This window comes from Capra hircus, chromosome 11, assembly GCF_001704415.2.
Source record: "Capra hircus breed San Clemente chromosome 11, ASM170441v1, whole genome shotgun sequence".
Lineage (NCBI taxonomy): Eukaryota > Metazoa > Chordata > Mammalia > Artiodactyla > Bovidae > Capra > Capra hircus.
The window spans coordinates 72,021,005-72,043,365 of NC_030818.1; the positions used below are offsets into that span (position 1 = coordinate 72,021,005).

The 22,361-nt window shown below is 45.0% G+C and overlaps 1 protein-coding gene across 3 annotated transcripts; it reads left to right on the top strand.

Annotated features, from left to right (window-relative positions):
* Window positions 949–21,901, top strand: GTF3C2 (general transcription factor IIIC subunit 2). 3 transcript variants are annotated; one of them, XM_005686897.3, is made up of 20 exons: window positions 2,259–2,528; window positions 6,288–6,441; window positions 9,164–9,434; window positions 9,597–9,918; window positions 10,510–10,789; window positions 12,623–12,717; window positions 13,140–13,217; window positions 13,368–13,466; window positions 14,575–14,802; window positions 14,974–15,085; window positions 15,300–15,408; window positions 16,678–16,703; window positions 16,888–17,017; window positions 18,828–18,972; window positions 19,071–19,232; window positions 19,409–19,496; window positions 19,752–19,880; window positions 20,168–20,320; window positions 20,471–20,578; window positions 20,856–21,901. In XM_005686897.3, exons 3-20 carry the CDS (start codon window positions 9,188–9,190, stop codon window positions 21,072–21,074), a joined length of 2,730 nt encoding a protein of 909 aa, XP_005686954.1. In that variant the 5' UTR covers window positions 2,259–2,528; window positions 6,288–6,441; window positions 9,164–9,187; the 3' UTR covers window positions 21,075–21,901. The 3 variants fall into 3 exon arrangements, with proteins under 3 accessions (XP_005686955.1, XP_005686954.1, XP_005686953.1); XM_005686898.3 differs by lacking the exons at window positions 2,259–2,528; window positions 6,288–6,441 and adding an exon at window positions 949–2,055; XM_005686896.3 differs by lacking the exon at window positions 6,288–6,441.

Sequence of the window (22,361 nt, forward strand, 5' to 3'; positions counted from 1 at the left end):
TTCTCTATAAAAATCATGAATTCATTTTTTTTATATTGAGCATACCACTCAATCACCATAATTAAGCAGAGGTTCAACAGGATCAGTTCTGTGCTTTAGAAAGCTAACTGGTAGAGATTAGAGATGGAGAATCAGATCAGTAAAAAAAGACTGCCCATCAGTCAAAACCACAAGTGCACCTAAATTTTGGTCCAGCAATTCTGCTTCTAGGAATTTATACATATGAAGTAACTTAGATACAAGGTTATTTACAGCAGCATCTTATTTTACCCCCTTTTGGCCCCTGTGAGGTCGTGCCCCTCCAGTGGAAGCAGGGAGTCTTAACCACTGGACCAACAGGGAAGTCCATATGTAACAGAGCAGGACACCATGGAACCTTCCCAGACAGCCTTTCCCCTGCATCCTCTGCTTCAGCTCCTCTCAGGTAACTCAATAGTATTTGATGCACATTTCCCAAGTTGTTTTGCAGATGTAAAAAATCTTCCCTCTCCAACAGATATAAGATGTTAACTACCATGAGCACACAGTTGAAACCTTTTGGAGCGTTCAGGGCTTTTAGGCATGAGCCACTCAGCTCCTTGTATGGCCCTGCAGTAAACCTTTTTTTGGTTCCAAATTCCCACGTTTCGGTTTGTTTGGCTTCATTGTGTCTCAGAAACATGAACTTGCACTAACACATAGAGTAGCATTGTTTGTAATAGCAAAAGACTGGAAACCACCTAGATACCCATTCATAATAAGAACTAACACTACATTTATATAATTACATACTAAGCAATCATAGGGGCTTCCCAGGTGACTTTATGGTAAAGAATCTGCATACCAATGCAGGAGACTACAGGTTCTATCCCTGCGTCAGGAAGATTCCTTAGAGAAGGAAATGGGAAACCCACTCAAGTATTTCTCTCCTGGGAAGTCCCATGAACAGAGGAGCCCGGTGGGCTACAGTCTACAGGGTCTCGAAGAGTTGGACACGGCTTAACAACTGAGCACACACAAGAAATAACAATAAGGAAGGTTTTTATGTATAGCAGTGGAATAGTCTCCAAGGTACACTCAGTTAAAAGTAAGGTGCAGGACAACTTGGATGCTGTTTGAATTAAAATCGGGAAAGATGTATATGTATTTGCATGAGTATAAATACAGAAAATGTCTTGGACTTGTAACAAGAAACTGCCTAGGTAGATGTGGTCTGGGAGACTGGAGAGAGAAGTGGAAAAGACTCTTCACTATACCCTATACATTTTTTGAATTTTGAATCATGTGAATGTCTTATCCCCCAAATAGATACAATTATTAATATGAGAAAGATTTTGCAATAGTTGAAGTCAAAGATAATCTAATCTGAGGCAACAGGAATGGAAAAGAGTCAGGTTTGTTCATTAGAGAAATAAATGGTTGAAACAAATTTTTTAATGAGAAATGCTTGAAATTGAGAGGAAACACAGCCTCCACTGCACCCACTTCAGCACTCTCACAAAGCCTGTCCTAAGCCACAGCACAGTCATAGCTTGTCTTAGGCCACTTAAGACGAATGGATGGGAGTCCCCTTGCTCTAGCTTTTAAATCCTGGCTAGCTTCTCCCTTCCTTTTCATAAATATTTTGTGTAACCAAGGGAATTTAATAGATGAGATTATCTGGGAAAAGATTGGTTTACCCCATCCTTTCCTGTCCATATTTCTACGTCCTGAACTCTCCTATTCGGTATATGCAGACCTGTGTGATTTACAGCTTTAAATGCCTCAGGAAACGGCAGAAGTTTGTTGCATTCTTTCTCCAACCACAACCGACCACCCAGGGAGGGAGTGGGGAGAGGCCTACGACCAAGGGGAGGGTCCAAGCCTGAGGATCATTTGAGTAGAGCGTCTCCAAGCCAGGCTTTTCTTCTGCTCCTCCCCTTCACTGTGTTTCGGTCTCGGGTCCATCCCTGGCTTCACTAGTGGCTGGATCTGCTGGGGGCTGCCCTGGGGCGGAAGCCGGAGTCGTCCCCCCGCGGCCCAAGGCACGGATTCCTTTGTCTCCCAGGCTTCCGCTCGACGGCGCGGGGGTTGCGGGTAAGTACTCTGGTCTGCCCGGCCCTGCCCGCCACGGGCCAGTAGTCTTCGCACAAAGCCAGGATTCAGCGATCGGGAGCGACACTCGGGCCTGGGCGCCCGCACTCTCGAGGCTCGCATAGAAGCCGCGTGGGAACCCGCGGGGGCGCGACGGCCGTCACCGCGCAGGCGTCAGTCTTCCCTTCGGGACACTGCAATTCCCATAAGGCCGTGCCGCGTCCCCCGCGCCTCGGAGGCCCGGGAGCGGCGCCCGCTGCGACGGGCTCGGGGACGCTCGCCGCACTGCATTATGGAATACATAGTCTAATAGAAAACGTCCTGGGGCACAAATTCCCGACCAAACCCACGTGTTTACCTTGTGCACTGGGGGGGGGGACGTCAATGAAGAGTAGCTACTAGATTTCGTCATAAAACGGCGACCAGACAGGCGGCGCCATCTTCGAACTTGGACTTCCGGAAGGACTTTGGTGAGGGTGAGTGTACCGCAGCGGGGTGTGAGGGGCCCCACGGTTACTACCCCCCCCTTCTTTTTTTGGTAGCACTAAGACATTGGGAACCAATTCCGGCTCCGCTTTTCCGCCTCTACTCAGCATCGCGACCTCCAGCCCCCGAGCTCCTACGGAAACCGCCGTGCTCCCACCTCCCTAACCCACGGTGGCAGCCCCTATCTCTGATCTCCTCGGGTTTCGCCTTCTTCCCCAGTGAGGTGTCCGTTACATCTTTTCCTGTGTCCGGGCCCCGGCGCTGCGAACATTGCAAACCTCGAACTCTGCGAACCTACTGTAGTCCTCAGCCTTAGGAAACTCACGGCTCACTTCCCGAACAGGCTAGTGGTGAAAGCTAACCCCACTCCCAGAACTGAGAAAGGGCAAGCGGTCACCCCTAGAGGGGTGGCGGGTCAAGTTTTCTCATTGTAGTGTGTTCAGCCTCTTCCTCGGCGAGGTCCTTCTAACCCTGGGGGTTGTGCCCCGCGCGCTGCAACCCCATTGGCGCAGCCAGGGGCCAGTTATGTTTCCCAATCTAGTCCTTTTATCACGCAGCAACTTGGCTTTCTGTTCGGGAAGGGAGAGGTGGCGACTTCAGCTTCACCCGCGAAACTCACTTTGTTAAAAGTGCAGGGTGCAAGCCCCATGGCCCCAGCGGCATATTGTTACACAAACGTCATTCCTGTGCCTTCGTTCCTTTTTGCTACCGTTTCTTATCAACTGTAGTACTTTCTTAATTGTTTTCTTTAAATTGATTTAATTTTAAGGTTTAAGTGCTTTAGTCTTGATCTAACTAGTCCATGGGTTTCATGGACTAGTTAAGGTTTTTTTAAATACAAGTTAAAATAAAAACATAATGAATCAAATTAAATTGTTCAATTTTGTATCAGAAGTCATCTTGCAGACCACCAGTTGTACCATAGGAACACTTTGGAAATAGTGTATTAGACCGTGTAGTGTGTGTAAAATACTTCCATACATGCAAAACAGGGTTACCTAATCATTTTCCGTGATTGGGGAGATCAGGCTGGCGGCCTTGGAACAGCATGGGAACCAGACAATTTGGGGTGCAGATTTAAAATTTTGCAAATCCTGGTACAGATTTATTAAACCTCTTTTGCTTGTGTCCAAAATTTGTACTGTAAAGTCAAAAATGGAAATTAACCACCACGCCCTGCTCCTGCCTTCTCTGAGAAGTGAATCCTTATAGAGATTCTTGTACCTTGAGAAGTTAGTCCTTAAATCAACAAAGGTTAATGATTTCGCTTACCATGTACCAGTTTCTGGATACAATAATGAATCAGACAGACAAGGTCCCTATCTTATGAAACTTATAAAGAAAATAGATATGGAATAAGTAAATATCCATATCTCTTATTAAAAAACCCAGATGGACTAAAGAGCTACATGTAAGATCTAAAACTAGACAAATCATTAGAAAACAGTAAAAGAAGATATTTTATATTCTGATATTATTATCAATGGGGTAAGAAATACCTTTTTAAAGACAGGAATTTCCTGGTGGTCTAATGGTTAGGACTCTCCATGTCCACTGCAGGAGGCAGGGGTTCAATCCCTGGTCTGCAGCTGAGATCCTGTGTGAGGCAGAGTGGCCACAAAGACACAAAAGCCATAAAAGAGAAGACTGAGAAATTTAACTCATAAAATTTAACCTTAGTTTTGCAAGAAACATTATAAGCAAAGTTAAAAAAGGTAGATACAGAGAGAAAAATATTCACAACATAACTCCACAGATCAATAAGAAAATGATCAATTTGTCTTACAGAAATGGGCAATTCATAAAAGACATAGATGTCCAACATATAATAAAGAAGTTGCTAACCTCAGTTATTATCAGGACAATGCAAATAAATGGGCTTCCCTGGTGGGTAAAGAATCTGCCTGCAATGAGGGAAACTTCAAATGGGTTGTCCCTGGGTCAGGAAAATCCCCTGAGGGAGGGCATGGCAACCCACTCCAGTATTCTTGCCTAGATCACAAAGAGTCCGACATGACTGAGTGACTAAAAGCACACACAAGGAGGAATTTTTTCACCCATCAGACTGGCAAAAATCGAAGATTGACAATGGTAGTTAAATGAGTATATCCATTTTTACAGTTAGTGGGAGTATAAATTGATTTTCATCTTGGCGACCTGTTTGGAAGTATCAAATTTTGAAATGTGTGTACCCTTTAACCCAGTAATTTCACTTCAGATGATTATTCTAGAAAAATAATTTCTCATTACTGAAGAGATCTATACTTGAATATTCATTGCAATAGTATTTGTAATAGTATTATAATCCAATTGTTCATTAAATGGGAAATATCCAAATAAACTATAATCCTATGGAACACCACATAGTAACCCAGAAGAATGAGATAGATGTATGTGTACAGATATGGAGAAATCTTCAAGACATATAGAAGTTCTCTTAACTGATCTTTATTTAACTAACTCCCTCTATTAACTGACATTCTCCATTTCCTCTATAAAGCATACAAACTGATGCCCATGGCACACTGAATTCTCGAAGCCTATAGGTTTTTTTCCTGTAGGTCTGAGTACTCTCACTAGTTGATCTGAATGCTTGCCAAGAGTTATTGTATTGTTTCCCATCATTTTTAATGTCAATTGATTTGTCACTATATTTATATATTTGTGACATATGTTTAAACTTTAAGAAAATTTGAGTATGTACAAGTTACGTTTCTATTAAAACTGAGTTGAAATATGGCAGATACACAGGTGTTTTATTGTTATTTACATTCTACACATATTTATAAGTATTTTGTATCAACTAAAGGTTTTATACAAACCTAAAAAAGAAAAGAAAGCAAACTAAATTGAATACTTTGGAAGGACAAAAGTAGTGAGTTTGCAGATAAGCAAAAAAGCTGCCAACTAGGTGTAAAGACAAGAAACAAGTGAATTGTTAAATTTTAGAAGGCTTTTGCTCCAGTTTAGAAGGAAGCAAGGGAAAGGAAAAAGATAAGCCTTGCTAGTTCCCTTGGGTGGGCCCAAAGAGGGCATGGAGCTAGAACATAACTGGAAAGCTTGACTTCAGAAAATGGACGTCAGACTCACAAGCAGGGAGTGTTAGTTATTTGACAAGAAATTGAAGTATGTTTTGAATATTTTTTTGACTATGTCAGGTCTTAGTTGCAGCACACAAAATCTTCCTTGTGGTGCACAGATTCTCTAGTTGCGGCACAGGGCCTCAGTTGCTCTGTGACACGTAGAGTCTTAGTTCCTTGACTAGGGATCGAACCTGCCCCTGCATTGCAAGGCAAATTCTTGACCGCTGGTTTTTAGTTTTTGTTTCAGAAATCTAAGACTTAGTCATTTGCTGAAGACTATGGGATTAGACACTAAAGGAGAGGGTATGGGAGCTGACAGAAAGAAAGTGTGACTTTAGTGCCCAACCAGCTTAGATGCACTGGTTGCAATAGGTGATTGGTTCATCCAGGACTTGAGTTTTGCCAGGCCTATGAAACAAAAAGATGAAAAGAAAGGAAGTTTGTAATATCAACAAGAATCTGATTAAAGGAGTCTAAACTAGATGGGATATGGCTGACGCAGGGAGAAACTGGAGTGATCGGTGGATAGTGGAGTAATTAACATGGTGAAGAGTAGATATAGTTATCATAGTTGAGCAACCTGGCTGTAATGATGGGAGGTCGTGATCAGATAGTGGGTGTCTTAGTGATTTTGGAAGTTAAAAGAAGGTTTTATATGTTGGCAAGTTCCAGGGTGTGACAGTGGAGTGGATACCAGTGATTTAGCCAGATGTTACAGGCTTGGAAGGAACAAGGTTTTACAAGATGGGGAGGACTTTTCGGTCAAGAATTGGCACTGGAGAGGAACTGAGAAAACACTGATCCCACTTTCTACTCTGGGGTAAGTGGAATTCGAGAGAATGAGCAACCTCCACTTGTGAGCCTGGAAAGCTAGAAACTCTACTTCCTGGGATTTTTCCATTCAAGATTCTGAATATAATGTAGGTCTTGCAAATCAAATATGCTCTTGAAGAACTCAAATTTAGACTTGAGTTTGGAGAGGAGGCAGGCCAGAGGGCATGCATTTTGCTTTCGCAGATTGTGGCAGTGACACAGTTCTGGATCTGCAACCCAGAGAAGAGTCTGCCTCAGTCAGTCACTTTCTGATTATTGCAGAGGCAGCTTGTTTATGGAGCCATCACCTATGGCAGGGGCTTCTTGATTCAGCTGTGACTCCCTACCGTGGCAGAGAGAGGCCAGGGGGTTCTTGAACCAGCAGCTATGAACCACTTCTCAGTTTGATAAGTACTTGTTCCTAAACTTTTTTTTTTCCCTAATCCTTCCTCTGTTCAGGGGATTACTTTTGTAATTTCTAGAAACTTGTAGAAATTTCTATATTTAGAATGTCATCCTGTTATCTTTACATGAATGACAATTAAGAATTCTCTTGATCCTTCTGTTTCTTTATCCTCTGGCATCAAATGTTTCTGAGAACTCCCAGGCTGACCTGATTCCCTCCCACCCCGACTTGTAGGAGAAGTTTAGTTTTCATTCAAATATTTCTTGATGAGTCTTTATTGATCTTTGTGTCCTTTTTATACCATAAGCCCTTTTAACTTTAGGCTGAGAACTTGCTTTACTTCAAGAAAGTACACATTCTGTTTTTCATTTCAGGAAATTTTCTTTTGTTAGGTCCTTGAACATTTTTTTCTAGTCCCATTTTTCTTCTCTGTTCTTTAGAAATAGCAATTATTCGTATATTGGCTCCCCACTTTCTCTTTTCACCCATACCATCTTTTCACTAGTCACCATTATCTCTTTATAGCCTGCATGGTTTCTCTCAAACACCTTTCATACCCCTGATTGTCTTTTCAGTAGTTTCAACATTTTGCTTCTCCTCTGATTTTCATTTCTTTTATTCAGTTTCTTTCCTTATGACTACCAACTCTTTTTTTTTTTTTTTGCCTTGCCATTGTTTTATCTCTTCTTTGATCTCTTATTTCTTGGATTTCACAGTCTCTGGCTTTTTTGAAAATATAGAAGCTTTTGTTGGAAAATTTCTTGTTTTCTGGAGACATTCCTTGAAACGGTCCTTTTCACCTTTCATTTGAGTCCTTTTTATTCTTTCTGTAGCAACTATGCATAGGTCCCATTGGATCCTTTTTGCTTATTCCTGATTTTGAATGGAGTAGTTCTCTCAGGGTTTGCTGTTTACCAGAGAACAATGTCGGCTTCCCTGGTGGCTCAGTGGTAAAGAACCTGCCTGCCAATGCTAGAGATGCAGGTTCAATCCCTGGGTCAGGAAGATTCACTGGAGAAGGAAATAGCAACTCACTCTGGTCTTCTTTCCTGGGAAATCCCAGGGACAGAGGAGCCTGGTGAGCTACTGTCCATGGGGTTGCAAAGAATAGGATACCACTTGGCAACTAAACAGCAACAAAGAGAATAATGTAGGTGGAGTCTCATTGACCTCTATTTACCTTGATATTGTTATATCCTATCTTTAGCATATGGTGTTATAATGTATCCTTAGCACCTGAGTTAGAGAGTTGGCTGTTACTATAGTTCGTAAGGATATCTTCTTGAAGAGAGACAGTTGGAAATTTTAATTTGTATGATATTTCTTATGGTATTTGTATTAACACACTTTCCACTGAGGCTGATGAATTCTTCATCCTTAAGACATATACAGAGATTCCTCCTTTGATCTGAGTTCTTTCCTTTTGTCACAAACAGGTAGGTTATTCTGGTCACAAACTGGGCCCTTGTAGAGTTCTCTGTTGCTCAGGTTTTTGGTGTGGCAGTCACTGGTTTGTTTATCATTGTCAGTTTACTTTGGTCCGTGGTTGCATAGCTGACTTTTTGGGTTTGAAGAAAATAAAGATCCGTGACTATGTTTTAGTCTATTCTTCAATGTCTAAATAGTTTCTTAATGTAGTGGGATGTTCCTTAATTGTCTCATAGGCTACCACCTCCCCCATCCAGCTGAAAGATTGCTAGCAGGACACTAGAAATTACCTATCCTTAAATAAATCTGCGCCTTGACTAATATTCACAAAGATGGATGTTAGCTCTAGTCATCCTGTCCTCCTTCAGTTTGATCTAAATTTTATAGTATCTGGCAGCTATACTTTATAGTTTATTTTAGAAACTTGTGGCCCTTCCCTGCTTTATAACAGGTGATTTTTTTTTTCTCTCTCTCATTTTTTTTTAGAGAGGAGTGATTCATTTCAGTAGGTTTCAGAGAAAGGGGTTAAATAATTGTTCATTCACTTTAAATCATCTAAATAAAGCACTTAGAACAGTACTTGGCACATAGTAAGCATTTACTAAATGGTAGCTTGTTATTGTTTGTTCATTGTCAGTTCCATGAGGTCGGGTACCTTGTCTGCCTTGCTTATTGTCATGTTACCAGTTCCTGGAATAGTGCCTGTTATATAGAAGATGCTTAGGAATTACTGCTGAATGAATGAATGACCAGAGTTTGGGTTTCTGGTTGGTGGGGAAGGTGAGGGGGAGGTTGGAGGAACAATGATGAGAAGAGAAAGACAGGAAAGTGGAAAAATCTGAGCTCTTCCCAGAAGCTTTTTCCTTCTAGTCATTTGTATGTCTCTTGCATGCAGGGGCAGCCATTTTTTGGGGTGCTGATGGATACCTACGGGGTCGGCTATATGGCTCTGGAGGAGGCCGGCCCCGTGGGGAGCATGACTGTGGTAGACTCTCCTGGACAAGAGGTGCTGAACCAGCTTGATGTCAAGGCCTCCTCAGAAACAACCAGTGTGGAGGCTTCCATAGAGATGCCATTACCTACCCCTTTCCCTGGATATGATGATTCTCTTGATGAGAGCAGGCTCCTTCCAGAGCAGGAAAGCCTCTCCAGACTGCAACAGGAAGGTATGTCCCTTGACCTTTCAGCCTTTTAGCCCCCCATGCTCAGCTTAAGATGAATGAGAGCAGGTCAAGCTCATAGGACTTTACAACCTGGATATGGTGTAATCTGTTCCAAAGAGGTTTGAGCTCTGGTCCCATCTCACAGACCCATATTCTTCTCTACAGATCTTTCTTCAGAGATGTCAAAGGTCCCAAAGCCTAGGGCCTCAAAGCCTGGCCCGAAGAGAGGTGGTAGGACACGGAAAGGCCCCAAAAGGCCCCAGCAGCCTAATTCTCCATCAGCCCCTCGGGTTCCTGGTCTCTTAGATCAATCCAACCCTCTGTCCACCCCCATGCCTAAGAAACGAGGTCGAAAGTCCAAGGCAGATCTGCTACTGCTGAAGTTGTCCAAAGGCCTAGATCAGCCAGAATCTCCACATCCAAAGATGCCCCCTGAGGACTTTGAGACCCCTCCTGGGGAACGACCCCGCCGAAGGGCTGCCCAAGTGTAAGGATTGTGGGGCACAGCTTGGTGGAGGGGGGCTGGGGTGAAGGGGTGGGGGTGGGGCAGATGCTGGAGAGATAAGTGGACTGTGGTGAGGTGTCAGGTAAGCAGGGGTGGTGCTGGGTTCTGGGCACTTGAGCAATCTTCTAGGTCTTACAACAGCAGTTTCTGTCTGTGGTTAAATTCTGTCTGTGGGCCGTTTCTTTCTGTACCTCATCCTATCACATTTTCCACTATTTCCTCCAAGTCTTCACTGCAGTTTCACTGCGCTGTATACGTCAGCATATATATGTCCTTCCATCCTTTCCATTTTCCCTCAGTGATCTCTGACTGTGGTAGAGTGTGAGGTACTTCAGACTTGGAGTCAGAAGACCTGGGTTCAGATTCCACAATGTGATCTGAATCATCTTGGCCAAGTTAACTAACTTTCCTGGATTTCTGTTTCTACATCTGTCAAAGGGGAAGGGAAATTAATAAGCCATTTCACATGGTCACTGGGAGGATCTAGTGGGATGAGAATCAGCCAAGTGTCAGGCAGAGGGGACTCTGGGTGAAGTGGCTGTTCTATGGCTCTGACTCTGCCCTGTCCTGCAGGGCACTTCTGTATCTTCAGGAACTGGCGGAAGAGCTCTCAACAGCCCTGCCTACTCCAGTGTCCTGTCCTGAGGGCCCCCAGGTGAGCAGCCCTACCCAACCGAAGATAATCCAGCCGCAGGCAGCCTGTCTCCGTGGAGAAGGGGATAACACCGCACGGGATGAAGACTTTGTTCTCCAGGTTGAGGCTGAAGAAGCAGAAGAAAGCGAGGCCCCAAGTGAGAACTCTTCTGACCCTGAGCCTGCAGCACCCCGAAGCACTGCCCGAGGATCTACTCAGGTAACCTGATTGGACAAGAAAGTGGAGGGAGAAATAGGATTATTGGGAGGATCAGCAGGGTGCCCAGAAGGAAGGCTTTAGCCTAGTAACTAGGATGGCCAAAACAGGGGAAAGTTAAGAAAGAGCAACTCCAAACACAGTTGAGATTTTGGGAGCTGAGGGTGTAGCTAAACAAGATTATTTGTTCATACACTGAGCATCTCCTCTGTGCTAGGAAATACAATCATGAATAAGACAGGGTCCTCCATTACAAAGCTTACAGTGTAATAAATGCTGCACCAGGAGTGAACAGAATGCTTTAGGCATATAGAGGAAGGATGGTTAACTGCTTAGACTTCATAAAGAAACGCTAGTTGAGTTAGGTCTTGAAAGGAACAGAAGTTTTCCAGAGAGGATGATTTCCCAGAAATTGGTTGTGGCTGCAGCATAGGGCCTGGGTTAAAGTGGGGAAGATTAGACTAGAGAGGATGAAAGAAATGAAACTGGTAGCAGCCAACAAAGAGTATGTGCGTGTATAATGATGGTAAAATAGATATAACAAAATTTACTGTTTTAAAATGTACAATTCAGGGGCATTCAGTACATTCACAATGTAGTGTAACCATCACCACTAGCCATTTCTAAAACTTTTGTCATCCCAAACAGAAACTCTGTACGACAATGGTTTTTAGATAGGAAAAGAACATGATCGGTTAGGAAAATAGGTTAATTTGCAGTTGACAATGAGAAGACACCTTCAGTTCTCTAGGTGAAAGGTGGTAAGGGCCTAAACTAAGCAGTGGAGGAAGAAAAGATGAGGAGACAGATACAAGAGAGATGTAAGAGAATTAATAGCAGTTGGGAGTTGAAGGAGAGGAAAGGGTAGGAGTTTCCAACTTTGACAGTGCTCTCATACACTGAACCTGGGAACACAGAAAGGTTGGGGGATGCAGGAAGGGTGAAGGTAGGCAGGCAAAGTGATGAGTTTACTGTCTGACATGTCGAGTTGGAGGGGCCAATGAGTCAAGGGCCATCCTTCTGGAGACATCTGGTTGCCAGTCAGATATACGGGACCAGTGCTTTACTCCTCCCAGGTGCATTTAAGGGAGCACCAAAACCCTCTAATAAAGATAAATGTCTCACTGCAACATTTTTAAAATAAAAATTAATGCGACAAATCTATGCTGAAGAAAATATTTAAAAAAAGAAGAAAATATAAAAATTTTCAATATGCTGAAAGAAAATATAAAAATTTTCAATAAAGGCAGGAAGTATACTAGTGATATTCACTTTTGCCTCAAGTTCTAATATGGCTCAGCACTACACTGTATGAGTCTAGATTTTGTAGAAAAGTTGAGACTGAGTAAAGGTTACATTTGCTAAGATGCAGTCAGGCATAAAAATGGGGGTCAAAGCCATGAGTCAAAGGATGAGATTACCAGGAGTACATGTATTGAGGGTTGAGAAGACACAGGAACTCTAGGAAATACCGTCAGTGACTAACCCTCAAAGGAGGGAGAGACTACGAATGTATAGCGGTGGAAGGAATAAGGAGAGACTACCCCCAGGGCAGGAGCTTCAGGAAGCAAATAGGAGTGCTCTGAATTAAGTGCTGTAGAGACACACCAAGGAAGATGAACAGGAAATAGAGAGCAGGTTTTGCTGGAGAAGTAAGAGCAAAAGATGGAGAGGTCATTGTAATGGTTAAGATACAAATCGTTTAAGATGCCGATGGGAGAAAAATCAGAGAGCAAGTAGTACCAGGAGAAGAAAAAGCTGAGACAGCTCTCTCCTGAGGACTTTCTCTAACCTGTAAAATTCTCTAACTTATACTTTCTTCAATTTGATCCTCAGAAGCAGAAGCCACATGTCCGGGGAATGGCTCACAATGGCTTACCAAATCACATCATGGCCCCTGTTTGGAAGTGCCTTCATCTCACCAAGGATATGTGAGACTTGGGGAACGGGAGCTGGGGATGAAAGGTAGGGGTGGAGAGCAAAGGAAGACCGAGGACCCAGCCTAGCAGTGGGGCTGTGAGAAAGGGGGGCAGGCACCCGCAGGGTAGAACACGGGGAAGACATTTGTAACTCAAAGGTACTGCTGCAAAGGCAGAAGCTCTCAAGCTGTGCTGTCCAATATAGTAGCCACAAGCTGCACGAAGCCATTTAAATTTCATTTAAAATTAATGAAATATAATTAAAAGTCCAGTTTCTCAGTTGCTCTAGCCACATTTAAGTGCCCAATAGCTGCTTGCAGCTCGTGTGTTAGATTAGCACAGATAACAGATTGCTCCCATCCTCACAGAAAGTTATGGGGCAGTGCTGCTCTGGAATCTCTCTTCCTTCACTAATGCTACTTGTGCTCCTCCAGCCGAGATCAGAAGCATTCATACTGGGAGTTTGCGGAATGGATTCCTTTAGCCTGGAAGTGGCGCTTGTTATCTGAACTGTAAGTTGAAGGGGCATCTTTGAAATCTAGGAGCGGGTGACACCCCTGGAGACAGAAGGGTAACTGAGGACTCTAGACTGATGATCAGAATCCCAGTACAGGTGAAACTTTTCCTCATTTAGACTGTTTGTTCCCTTTGCCATCCCCTAGTGAGGCAGCTCCCTACCTGCCCCAGGAGGAGAAGTCCCCGCTGTTTTCTGTACAACGTGAAGGACTTCCTGAAGATGGCACCCTCTACAGAATAAACAGGTGACGATTGCATCTCTTTTTTCTGATTCTGGGAGACAGAAGTAGGAAAAAGGGATGTCAGAAGGGATGGGAGATTGGCTCTGTTCTTCCCTGAATGCTGGTCTAGTTGGTCCCAAGGCTAGGAGAGCTGCCTATATTTGCTCAGCCCCCTCTAATCTGTAGCGCTTATCTCTGCTGGCCAGACTGAGGAAGCCTAGGGAGGTTGAGGGTGGAACAAGTTTTCAAGGTCACATCTACTCAGCTAGACCTGGACAGACTGGCCCTAGAGTGAACACTGTAGTGAATCAGAATGCATGGGCTGTCACCTTTGAAGGTGAGCCTGGAGCTAGACAGACTTGGGGAGGAAAGGAGGAAGATAACATGGTGGCTAGGCCTGGTCTCACTTGTAGACTGTGAGTGATGTTCTGGTGCTTGCTTAAGTCAGGAGCTCCAGGTGGTGCTCCCATTCTGTCTGCGTTGCTTTTTTTTTTTTTAATCTTTTTTAAGAACAGTATTAGGTTCACAACAAAACTGAGAGGGGGATACAGAGAGTTCCCATATTCTCCCTCTCTCCCCACCCTGACAAGCACAGCCTTCCCCATTATCAACAATCGCTCACCAGAGGGGCGCATTTGTTATGATTGATGAACCTGCACCAACACATCACAATCGCTCAAAGTCCATAGTTTACCTTTGGGTTCACTCTTACTGTTGTACATTTTATGGGTTTGGTCAAAGGTTTAGTGACAGATATCCATCATTATGGTATCATACAGAGTATTTTCATTGCCCTAAAAATACTCTGTGTTCTGCCTGTTCATCCCCTACCTCTCCCACACTCAGCCTCTGGTTATCACTGACCTCTTTACTGTTTCCATAGTTTTCCCTTCTTCAGAATGTCTTAGAGTTGGAATCATACAGTATGTAGCCTTTTCAGGTGGGCTTCTTTCACTTAGTAATGTGCATTCAAGTTTCCTTCATGCCTTTTCATGGCTTGATAGGTCATTTCTTTTTCATGCCAAATACTGTTCCATTGTCTGGATGTATCACAGTTTATTTATCCATTCATCTACTGAAGTCCTTACTGCCTTTTACTAGCTCCGTTTTTTCATCTTTGCCTTTTCTCTAGATTTAGCTCTATCACAGCACACCCAGAGCGCTTGGATGTGTCTTTCTTCACGGGGGGCCCACTCTGGGCTCTGGACTGGTGCCCGGTGCCAGAGGGGTCAGCAGCCTCGCAGTATGTGGCTCTTTTCTCCAGCCCTGACATGAATGAGACACACTCACTGAGCCAGCTGTATTCGGGCCCTGGGCTGCTCCAGCTCTGGGACCTTGGGACCTTGCAGCAAGAAAGCTGGTGAGGTGGGGCTGGGACACTGCCAGGGGAGAGTGGTGGAGGAGGAAAGAAGGGTGGGCTGGGCTGGGAGCAGGGGAAGGCTCAGACTGGGTTGAGACAAGGGGAACACAGGCTCTAGAAGCTCTAGACCCTTCCTTCCTACCCATTCTCTGCACATGCTCTCTCTCTCAGTCTTGGCAACAGAGCCCACTTTGTCTACGGGATAGCTTGTGACCATGGCTGCATCTGGGACCTCAAGTTCTGCCCCAGTGGAGCATGGGAACTTCCAGGCACCCCTCGGAAGGTACTTCCCACTTGACTGTGGGGTGGCCTTTGGCCTCAGCCAGAACGAAGGGGACTTGGGTCTTCCCAGAGTTGGAGAAAGGGAAGTTGGAGAGTGGGGGGTGGAGTTTTTCCAGCAACTCCATATCAGACTTTCAGGGACCAGAAACTCACGCATTTTCTGAGACATGCCTGCCAGCAGCAAGTCTCAGTGCAGATCTGGTGTCACCCTCTAGGCTCCTCTCCTGCCCCGACTGGGTCTCCTGGCTCTTGCCTGCTCAGATGGGAAGGTGCTGCTGTTCAGCCTTCCCCATCCCGAGGCCCTGCTGGCTCAGCAGCCCCTAGGTGAGTACTGCCCCCAAGGAGAATGGGGCTGCTGGAGTTGTGGCCAGAGCTTAGAAGGGCCTATCCATCCCCGCACCCCAAAACTCCTCCAGGCCCAGTGTCTCCAGTGCAGAGCCTTACCCAGTCACTCCTCCCATTCTGACTTCACTCTTCCCCATTCTTTTACTTCTCTCTTTGGCAGCCTGCAAGCTGTCCTCTCTCTTGCAGTCTTGTAACTGCCTTCTTGGAGCACATTGTCTTTGATCTCCCCACTTCCATGCTCTCCTTGCTCTCAGGTCTTCCCCCTCTCACTGCCCCAGTTAGCTGGTTGTGTGAGGGGCTGCCGCAGGCTGAGGCTGGTGCCTGGCGCTTGTCTCCTGCCACACTCCTCTTCCTCCCCCAGCCCTGTCCTTACCTCTCCCCCCCTCACCACCAAACATACATGAGAACATGCTCTCTCATGTGAAGGGAAGGAGAATATGGAGCTGAAGGTGAGCATGAAGAGGAAGGGGCAGAGAAAGGCAGCTCCCATTTGAATAAATTTATTTGTTTTTCAACAATACTACATGTTTAAAGAAGAGGGCCCCTAGGTTTAAACCCTGAGAAATCCCCTATTTAGTGGTTTCTGGTGTTAGGCATGGATTGAGAAGGGAGTGGGAATTAAGGAAGTTAGGACAGAGGTGTGCAGACAGTTCTTTCAGGATGTTAGTCTGTGAAGGAGATCATAATAAATGAGGGCGGTGGCTGGAAGTGAATGAGGGGTAAAGGGGGAGGGTTCCTTTGCAGCCCAGTGGTTAAGAAGCCACCCTTCCAATGCAGGCGGGGGCACAGGTTCAATCCCTGGTCAGAGAACTAAGGTCTCACATGCCACGAGGTGTGGCCAAAATAAGGGGTAAAGGAAGGCTTTGGTTTGTTCATTTGATTAACCAGAGACAAGAGTGCATGTTTTACTTCTATGCTTGCGAGTGACCCAGTAGCAGGAGAGAAAGTGGAGAGTGCAGAAGGGGAGATCAGATGAGCCACGTTCTAGGTAAGGAAAGAGAGGATGAGAGGAGAGCAGAGTGGAGAGATTAGCCATTCTCATAGGAGGAAGGGCACAGTCAAGTAGAATAGGAAGAAAGAAGGATCTGGGGGCAGGCAGAGGCAAGTTCACACATTGATGGTGGCAAGAGAAAAGTGAGAGGGAGGGGCATTGTTGAGAGGGCAGGGGTGCTGGTCTGCGAGCTCAGCCTGGTTGGGACCCCAGCCGTCTGGATCTAGAACTTCAGTTTCTGCCCTTCTTCCTCACAGATGCAGTGAAGCCTGCCATCTATAAGGTGAGTGAGGAGCCTGCTCCCTTAGCTGAGGCTCCATCTTCTAGAGCCTCCCTTACCAATTCCACAGTGAGTCTCCTTCCACCTCTGGAAAATCTCCCACCCCGTGCTGACTAAACACTGATTTGAGCCTTCATTCCAGACAGTAGTTATGCCTAATCCTGGTCTTGTCTCTCTGTCCCTGCAGGTTCAATGTGTGGCAACCCTCCAGGTAGGGTCTATGCAAGCTTCAGACCCCTCTGAGTGTGGTCAGTGCCTTAGCCTGGCTTGGATGCCCACCCGGCCCCACCACCACCTGGCTGCTGGATATTACAATGGTAAAAAACAAAACATAGGGAACTATTGCTCTTTAAATTTTCATATATGCTTGTTTTTTGGTTGTTGTTTCCCTTTTGGTTCAGTGTTCAACATTATGTAGTTATAAATATTCATGCTTGTAGAAAAAATACAGAGAAGGGAAAAATATCACTAGACTTTTTCCACTCAGAAAAAAAAATTAAGAATAGATAAACATCATTTCTTGTTGTTCTCTATGCATGTATAAAAGATGGAAAGAGAAAGAATTCTATAAAAATGGGATCATAAAGATACTTTTAAGATTAAAAAGGGAAAAAATAAAAGTTTTAAGTAACATTAAGTAATTGGTATCATTAGGTTGTTATTGTTTTTACTTGTGTGAATTAGATCTTGGTTGCATCATGTGGGATCCTTCCTTGTGGTGCACGGACTCTCTAGTTGTGCCACGAGGGCTCAACTAAGTTGCTCTGTGGCATGTAGTATCTTAATTCCCCAAGCAGGGGTCGAGCCTGAATCCCCAGCATTGCAAAGTGAATCCTTAACCACTGGACCAGCAGGGAAGTCCCAGTTGTTACTGGTTTTAAATAACAGTTTCACTTTCAGGCACACCAGTAGACTTTCTGCTGGGGATGAGGAAGTTAGCACTCTTACCCTGCTTTCTTTCATCCCTCTCACTATCTTCTGTGTCCCTTTTGGTGGTCTTATTCTTACATTGTCAAGGTATGTGATACTTGACACTGCTTTGCCATCTTAATTCCCAGAATTACTAAATCTTAACTCTGTATTGAAAAGAGTGCCTGTCTCCACCAGACCTTTCATCTCAGGCTCCCCCTCGGTGGCTCTGTTATTTAAATTGCTTAGCTGTAATTCACTGTCAAGTTTTTTCAAGAAAGGCTCATAAGTGTTACATTTACTGAGTTTCTATATAAAAAGGGGATGTCTTTTACATTGATCAAAGTTACACTTTTGTTTACCTCATCCTCTGCCAGGCTGGTCAGCTTGCTTTGAATCAGCCCAGTTAGTTTATTTGTCCATTTGTTTTCTATTCCTCTACATGTTGCTTTTGGCTCTTTGCCTGTTCTCTTTGCCATAGAGTAGAGTTGGCAAACATTTCTGTTCAGGTTCAGACAGTGAACATTTTATGCTCTGTGGGCTGTTTGGCCATTGTTGGAACCATCCACCTCCGCCATTGTAAAGTGAAAGCAGCCACAGACCTCAGGGAAACAAATGGGTGTGGTGGTGTTCCAGTCAGACTTACCAAAACAGGCAGCAAGCTGTGTTTGGCCCCCAGGCTATAGTTTGCCAACCCTTGTCCTAAAGGGTTTATCCTTTAAAAATAAGAAAAATACCCTTGACTTTTATTTACTGGGTGCATTCAATCTATCTTTCAATAGTAGATCTCAAACTAAGCTATTACTTTTATGTTGATGAGCACTGGAACTAAAAATATCAGGTTGAGTCTTTAAACCATGGAGGGAATGTTGGCTAGCTAATCATGATCCCTCCAGTCTCTCATAAGGGATCGATCTGAGAGTAGAAGACATAGGTCCTAGGAGCCAGAGAAAGAAATTAGAGCAAGGAAAAGAGATTATTGTGTGCTGTGCTCAGTCGTGTCCAACTCTTTGCCTCCCCATGGAGTGTAGCCTGCCAGGCTCCTCTGTCCATGGGATTTTCCCGGCAAGAAGACGAGTGGGTTGCCATTTCCTCCTCCAGAGGATCAAACCCATGTCACCTGCATCTTCTTTATTGGCAGGTGGATTCTTTACAACTGAGCTGCCAGGGAAGCAATAACCTGACCGTAACACCTATGCATTCTTTCCTGACCCTCAGGCATGGTAGTTTTATGGAACCTCCCCACGAACTCGCCCCTGCAGCGGATACGGCTCTCTGATGGCTCCTTGAAGCTCTACCCCTTCCAGTGTTTCCTAGCCCATGACCAGGCTGTGCGTACTCTTCAGTGGTGCAAAGCTAACAGGTATGGAACAGGGGGGTTGTGGCAGTGGGAGGTGAGGACAGGCTGACTCTTCCAGAGTTGTTCAGATTTGATCGTCTCCTCCTCTCATCTTTCCACAGTCATTTCCTAGCCTCTGCAGGGAGTGACCGGAAAATCAAATTTTGGGACCTTCGACGACCTTATGAACCAATAAACTCTATCAAGCGCTTCTTGAGTACAGAGCTGGCCTGGCTGCTCCCCTACAATGGTGTCACCGTGGCTCAGGACAACTGCTATGCCTCGTACGGCAGGATGGAGAGAGGATGAGCTCTGGGAACAGGCCCTCAGGGTTGGGGTGCATTGTGCCAGTTTGTTGTGGGGAGAGGAGGGTTGTTTCACTGAGGGAGTCTGGATTTTGGGGGAAGAAATGAGTCTAATCTTAGAAAAAGGAAGATTTTCTTTTCTTTATCTCTTACAGTTATGGACTCTGTGGAATTCACTACATTGATGCTGGTTACCTTGGTTTCAAGGCCTATTTTACTGCTCCTCGAAAAGGCACTGTCTGGGTGAGCCCCTCTCTTCCAAACCTTCAGTACATAGGCAAACGGTTCCTAGTGGTGGTCAGAAAGAGGCCATAGGTTTGGAAAGAAAGAGAAGATAGGTGTGTGGTAATTATCAAGGATATGGATTATGTTAAACTTATTTATGCTTGTTTATGTGAATATGTCTCTCCCCCCTCAGACTGTGCAGTTGTTACCAATTCACAGAACTGAATTAATGAGTGAATGAGTGAATGACAAATATCTGTCTCTTCCTATTAGAGTCTTTCAGGATCTGACTGGCTCGGGACAATAGCCGCAGGAGATATATCTGGAGAGCTCATTGCAGCTATATTGCCTGATATGGCACTGAACCCAACAAATGTCAAGCGACCTTTAGATCGAAGATTCGTACGTATATGAATATTTAATAGCACCATCTGTTGGGTCCTAATCCACCTGACCTCCCAAATTAGTGCTGCCAAGTAGCAGAAGAGTCTCCCAGCCCCAGTATTCTCCCTAGAAGTCTTAGCATAGAGTTGTACATAATCTCCCCTACCCTTGTGTATCTGAACATAGGTTTAAACATACCCTTTTCTTCTACCCTAAAGTCTTTCCTGCTCCAAACCAAATTTCTCTCTTTTACTTTTACCTGGTTTTCAGTATTACAGGACCTAATCTCACATTCTTCTTTCTAGCCTATATATAAAGCAGATCTGATACCATATCAGGACAGTCCTGAAGGTCAAGACCACACTTCTGCTTCATCTGGGGCCCCCAACCCTCCCAAGGCTCGAACTTACGCTGAAACGGTCAATCATCACTACTTGCTGTTTCAAGACACAGATTTGGTAAATTGAGGCCAGGAGAATGGGTGCAGCATTAGAAAACGTAGAAGACGTGAGTCCTTGTATAGCAGGGGATCTAGAGGAGTTGCAGCAGAAAGATGCAAAACTAAGAATCTGCTCGCTTTCTCTCTCCTCTCATACCCTCCTCCCCAGCGTTCGTTCCACGGTCTGCCCCACAGAGAACCGATGCTGCGCATGCAGGAGGGAGAGGGGCAAACGCGGCTCTGCCTGGACCGGCTGCAGCTGGAAGCTATTCATAAGGTAGGAACCTTACCTCTCAACTCCTCCCAACTCTGAGCCTGTGAGCCATGAAATCGGAGAGGAAAAGGTAACAGAGATGGCAAAGGAGGGGAAACAGCTCCACACCTTCATCCTCCAGAGCACGACAAACACATCCTTCATGGTCTTCTCGTCCTACTTCTCACCCCATCATGGTCCTGTTCTTTCAGATTGCGGCCCTTCTTTTTGCTCTTAGAGCTAGGACTCACCCTGAAGTACCAACTCTGAGCATCGCTTTTGTTTTCTGTTCTTTTCACAGGTACGTTTCAGTCCAAACCTGGACTCCTATGGATGGCTGGTCTCTGGAGGGCAGTCGGGGCTGGTTCGGATCCATTTTGTCCGTGGACTCACCTGTCCACTGGGCCACCGTATGCAGCTTGAAAGCCGAGCCCATTTCAGTGCTATGTTCCAGCTGGCCTCCCCCTCTCCAGGGCCTGGCTTTCCTCCAACCAGCCATTGCCTCCTGCCCGGTCCCTAGTCATGGTCCCCACAGGACCCTCGGAATGAAGTCTGCCGAGAACAGTTGGCTCCGAGCACACAGCCATAGGAACTGGGGCCTTCCTGGACAGTGATGCTGCCAGGCCTGGATCTTTAGACCTGCCTCCCCAGGACCCCTTAGATCCCTCTCCTTCCACAGACTTCTCCTGTCATCATGGCCCCCCGCGGGCAGGGGGGTTCTCCCTCCACAAACTCTCAAGTCTCAGCATAAAATTATATGACTCACAAGAAACACTCAGCCTGACCTAGGCTTGGGAGTCAAATTGCTCATATTGAGCATATTGTGAAGTGGGTAAAGCTAAGTAAAGGTACTGGGTGTTTTTGAGACCACATGTGAGTGGGTGTTTGGAGAACTGGAAAGGGTATCTGCATGAAGGCTCCTGTCTGACTATACTCTGGATCCAATATTACTGCCTTCCTAACTTCCTCTTTAGAGTACCCAACACACAGGCTCACGAGCAGGTGATGGTAACTCATTGGACTGAAGCTGCTTATAGGACTTCCTTAACTAAGGAACACACCACAGACACCCTGCCAACAGAAGAGTGGCTCAGATCTTACTTGCTCCTGCTTATGAAATATTCCCAATCACTGGTCATCTGACCCTTCTTGAGCACTCCTAGACAGTCATGTTTTTAAAATCTTCCTTTATATCAAGTCAAAGAGTATACCTCTATACATTTTACCATGGGTGTTAGGAAATCTAGTCACTCTTCCCTGTGATTGCTCTTTTAAGTATTTAAAAATAGCTATCATGTGTTTCCCAAGTCTTTTCTTCTCTAGATTAAATATCATCAATTACTTTAACCATTCTTTTACACGTCATGATTTTTGATCCTTCTCTCACATTGTTGACTTATTAAACATATTTAGCTACTTTATTTCAGTTCTCTGTATAGGAGGTATTTAAAATCCAAGCACAGTAGTATATCTCATCTTGTTAAGAGTCGTCTTATGGGATGTTGCAGGCTTATAGTGACGGCACTATTGCCTGTTAAGCAAGGATGGACCACCCTCCCACCCCACCCCACCCCCCGCCACCAAGGAGAACTAGGCAAACAATAGTCTTTGAATGTATGAGTATAACCTGAGGTTTGGTTGTGGGGAGCAGGGGAAGAGTCAGCTGACTTCAGGAAGTAAGAGAAAAGCACACAGCCAGCTCCTATTGAAGGGAGTGGAGATTAGTTCAGTGCCTTCTTGGAACAAAACCCGCTGGCACTCTAGACTGATTGGACAAATATCTGGGAAGAACTTTCTGCCTCTTCAG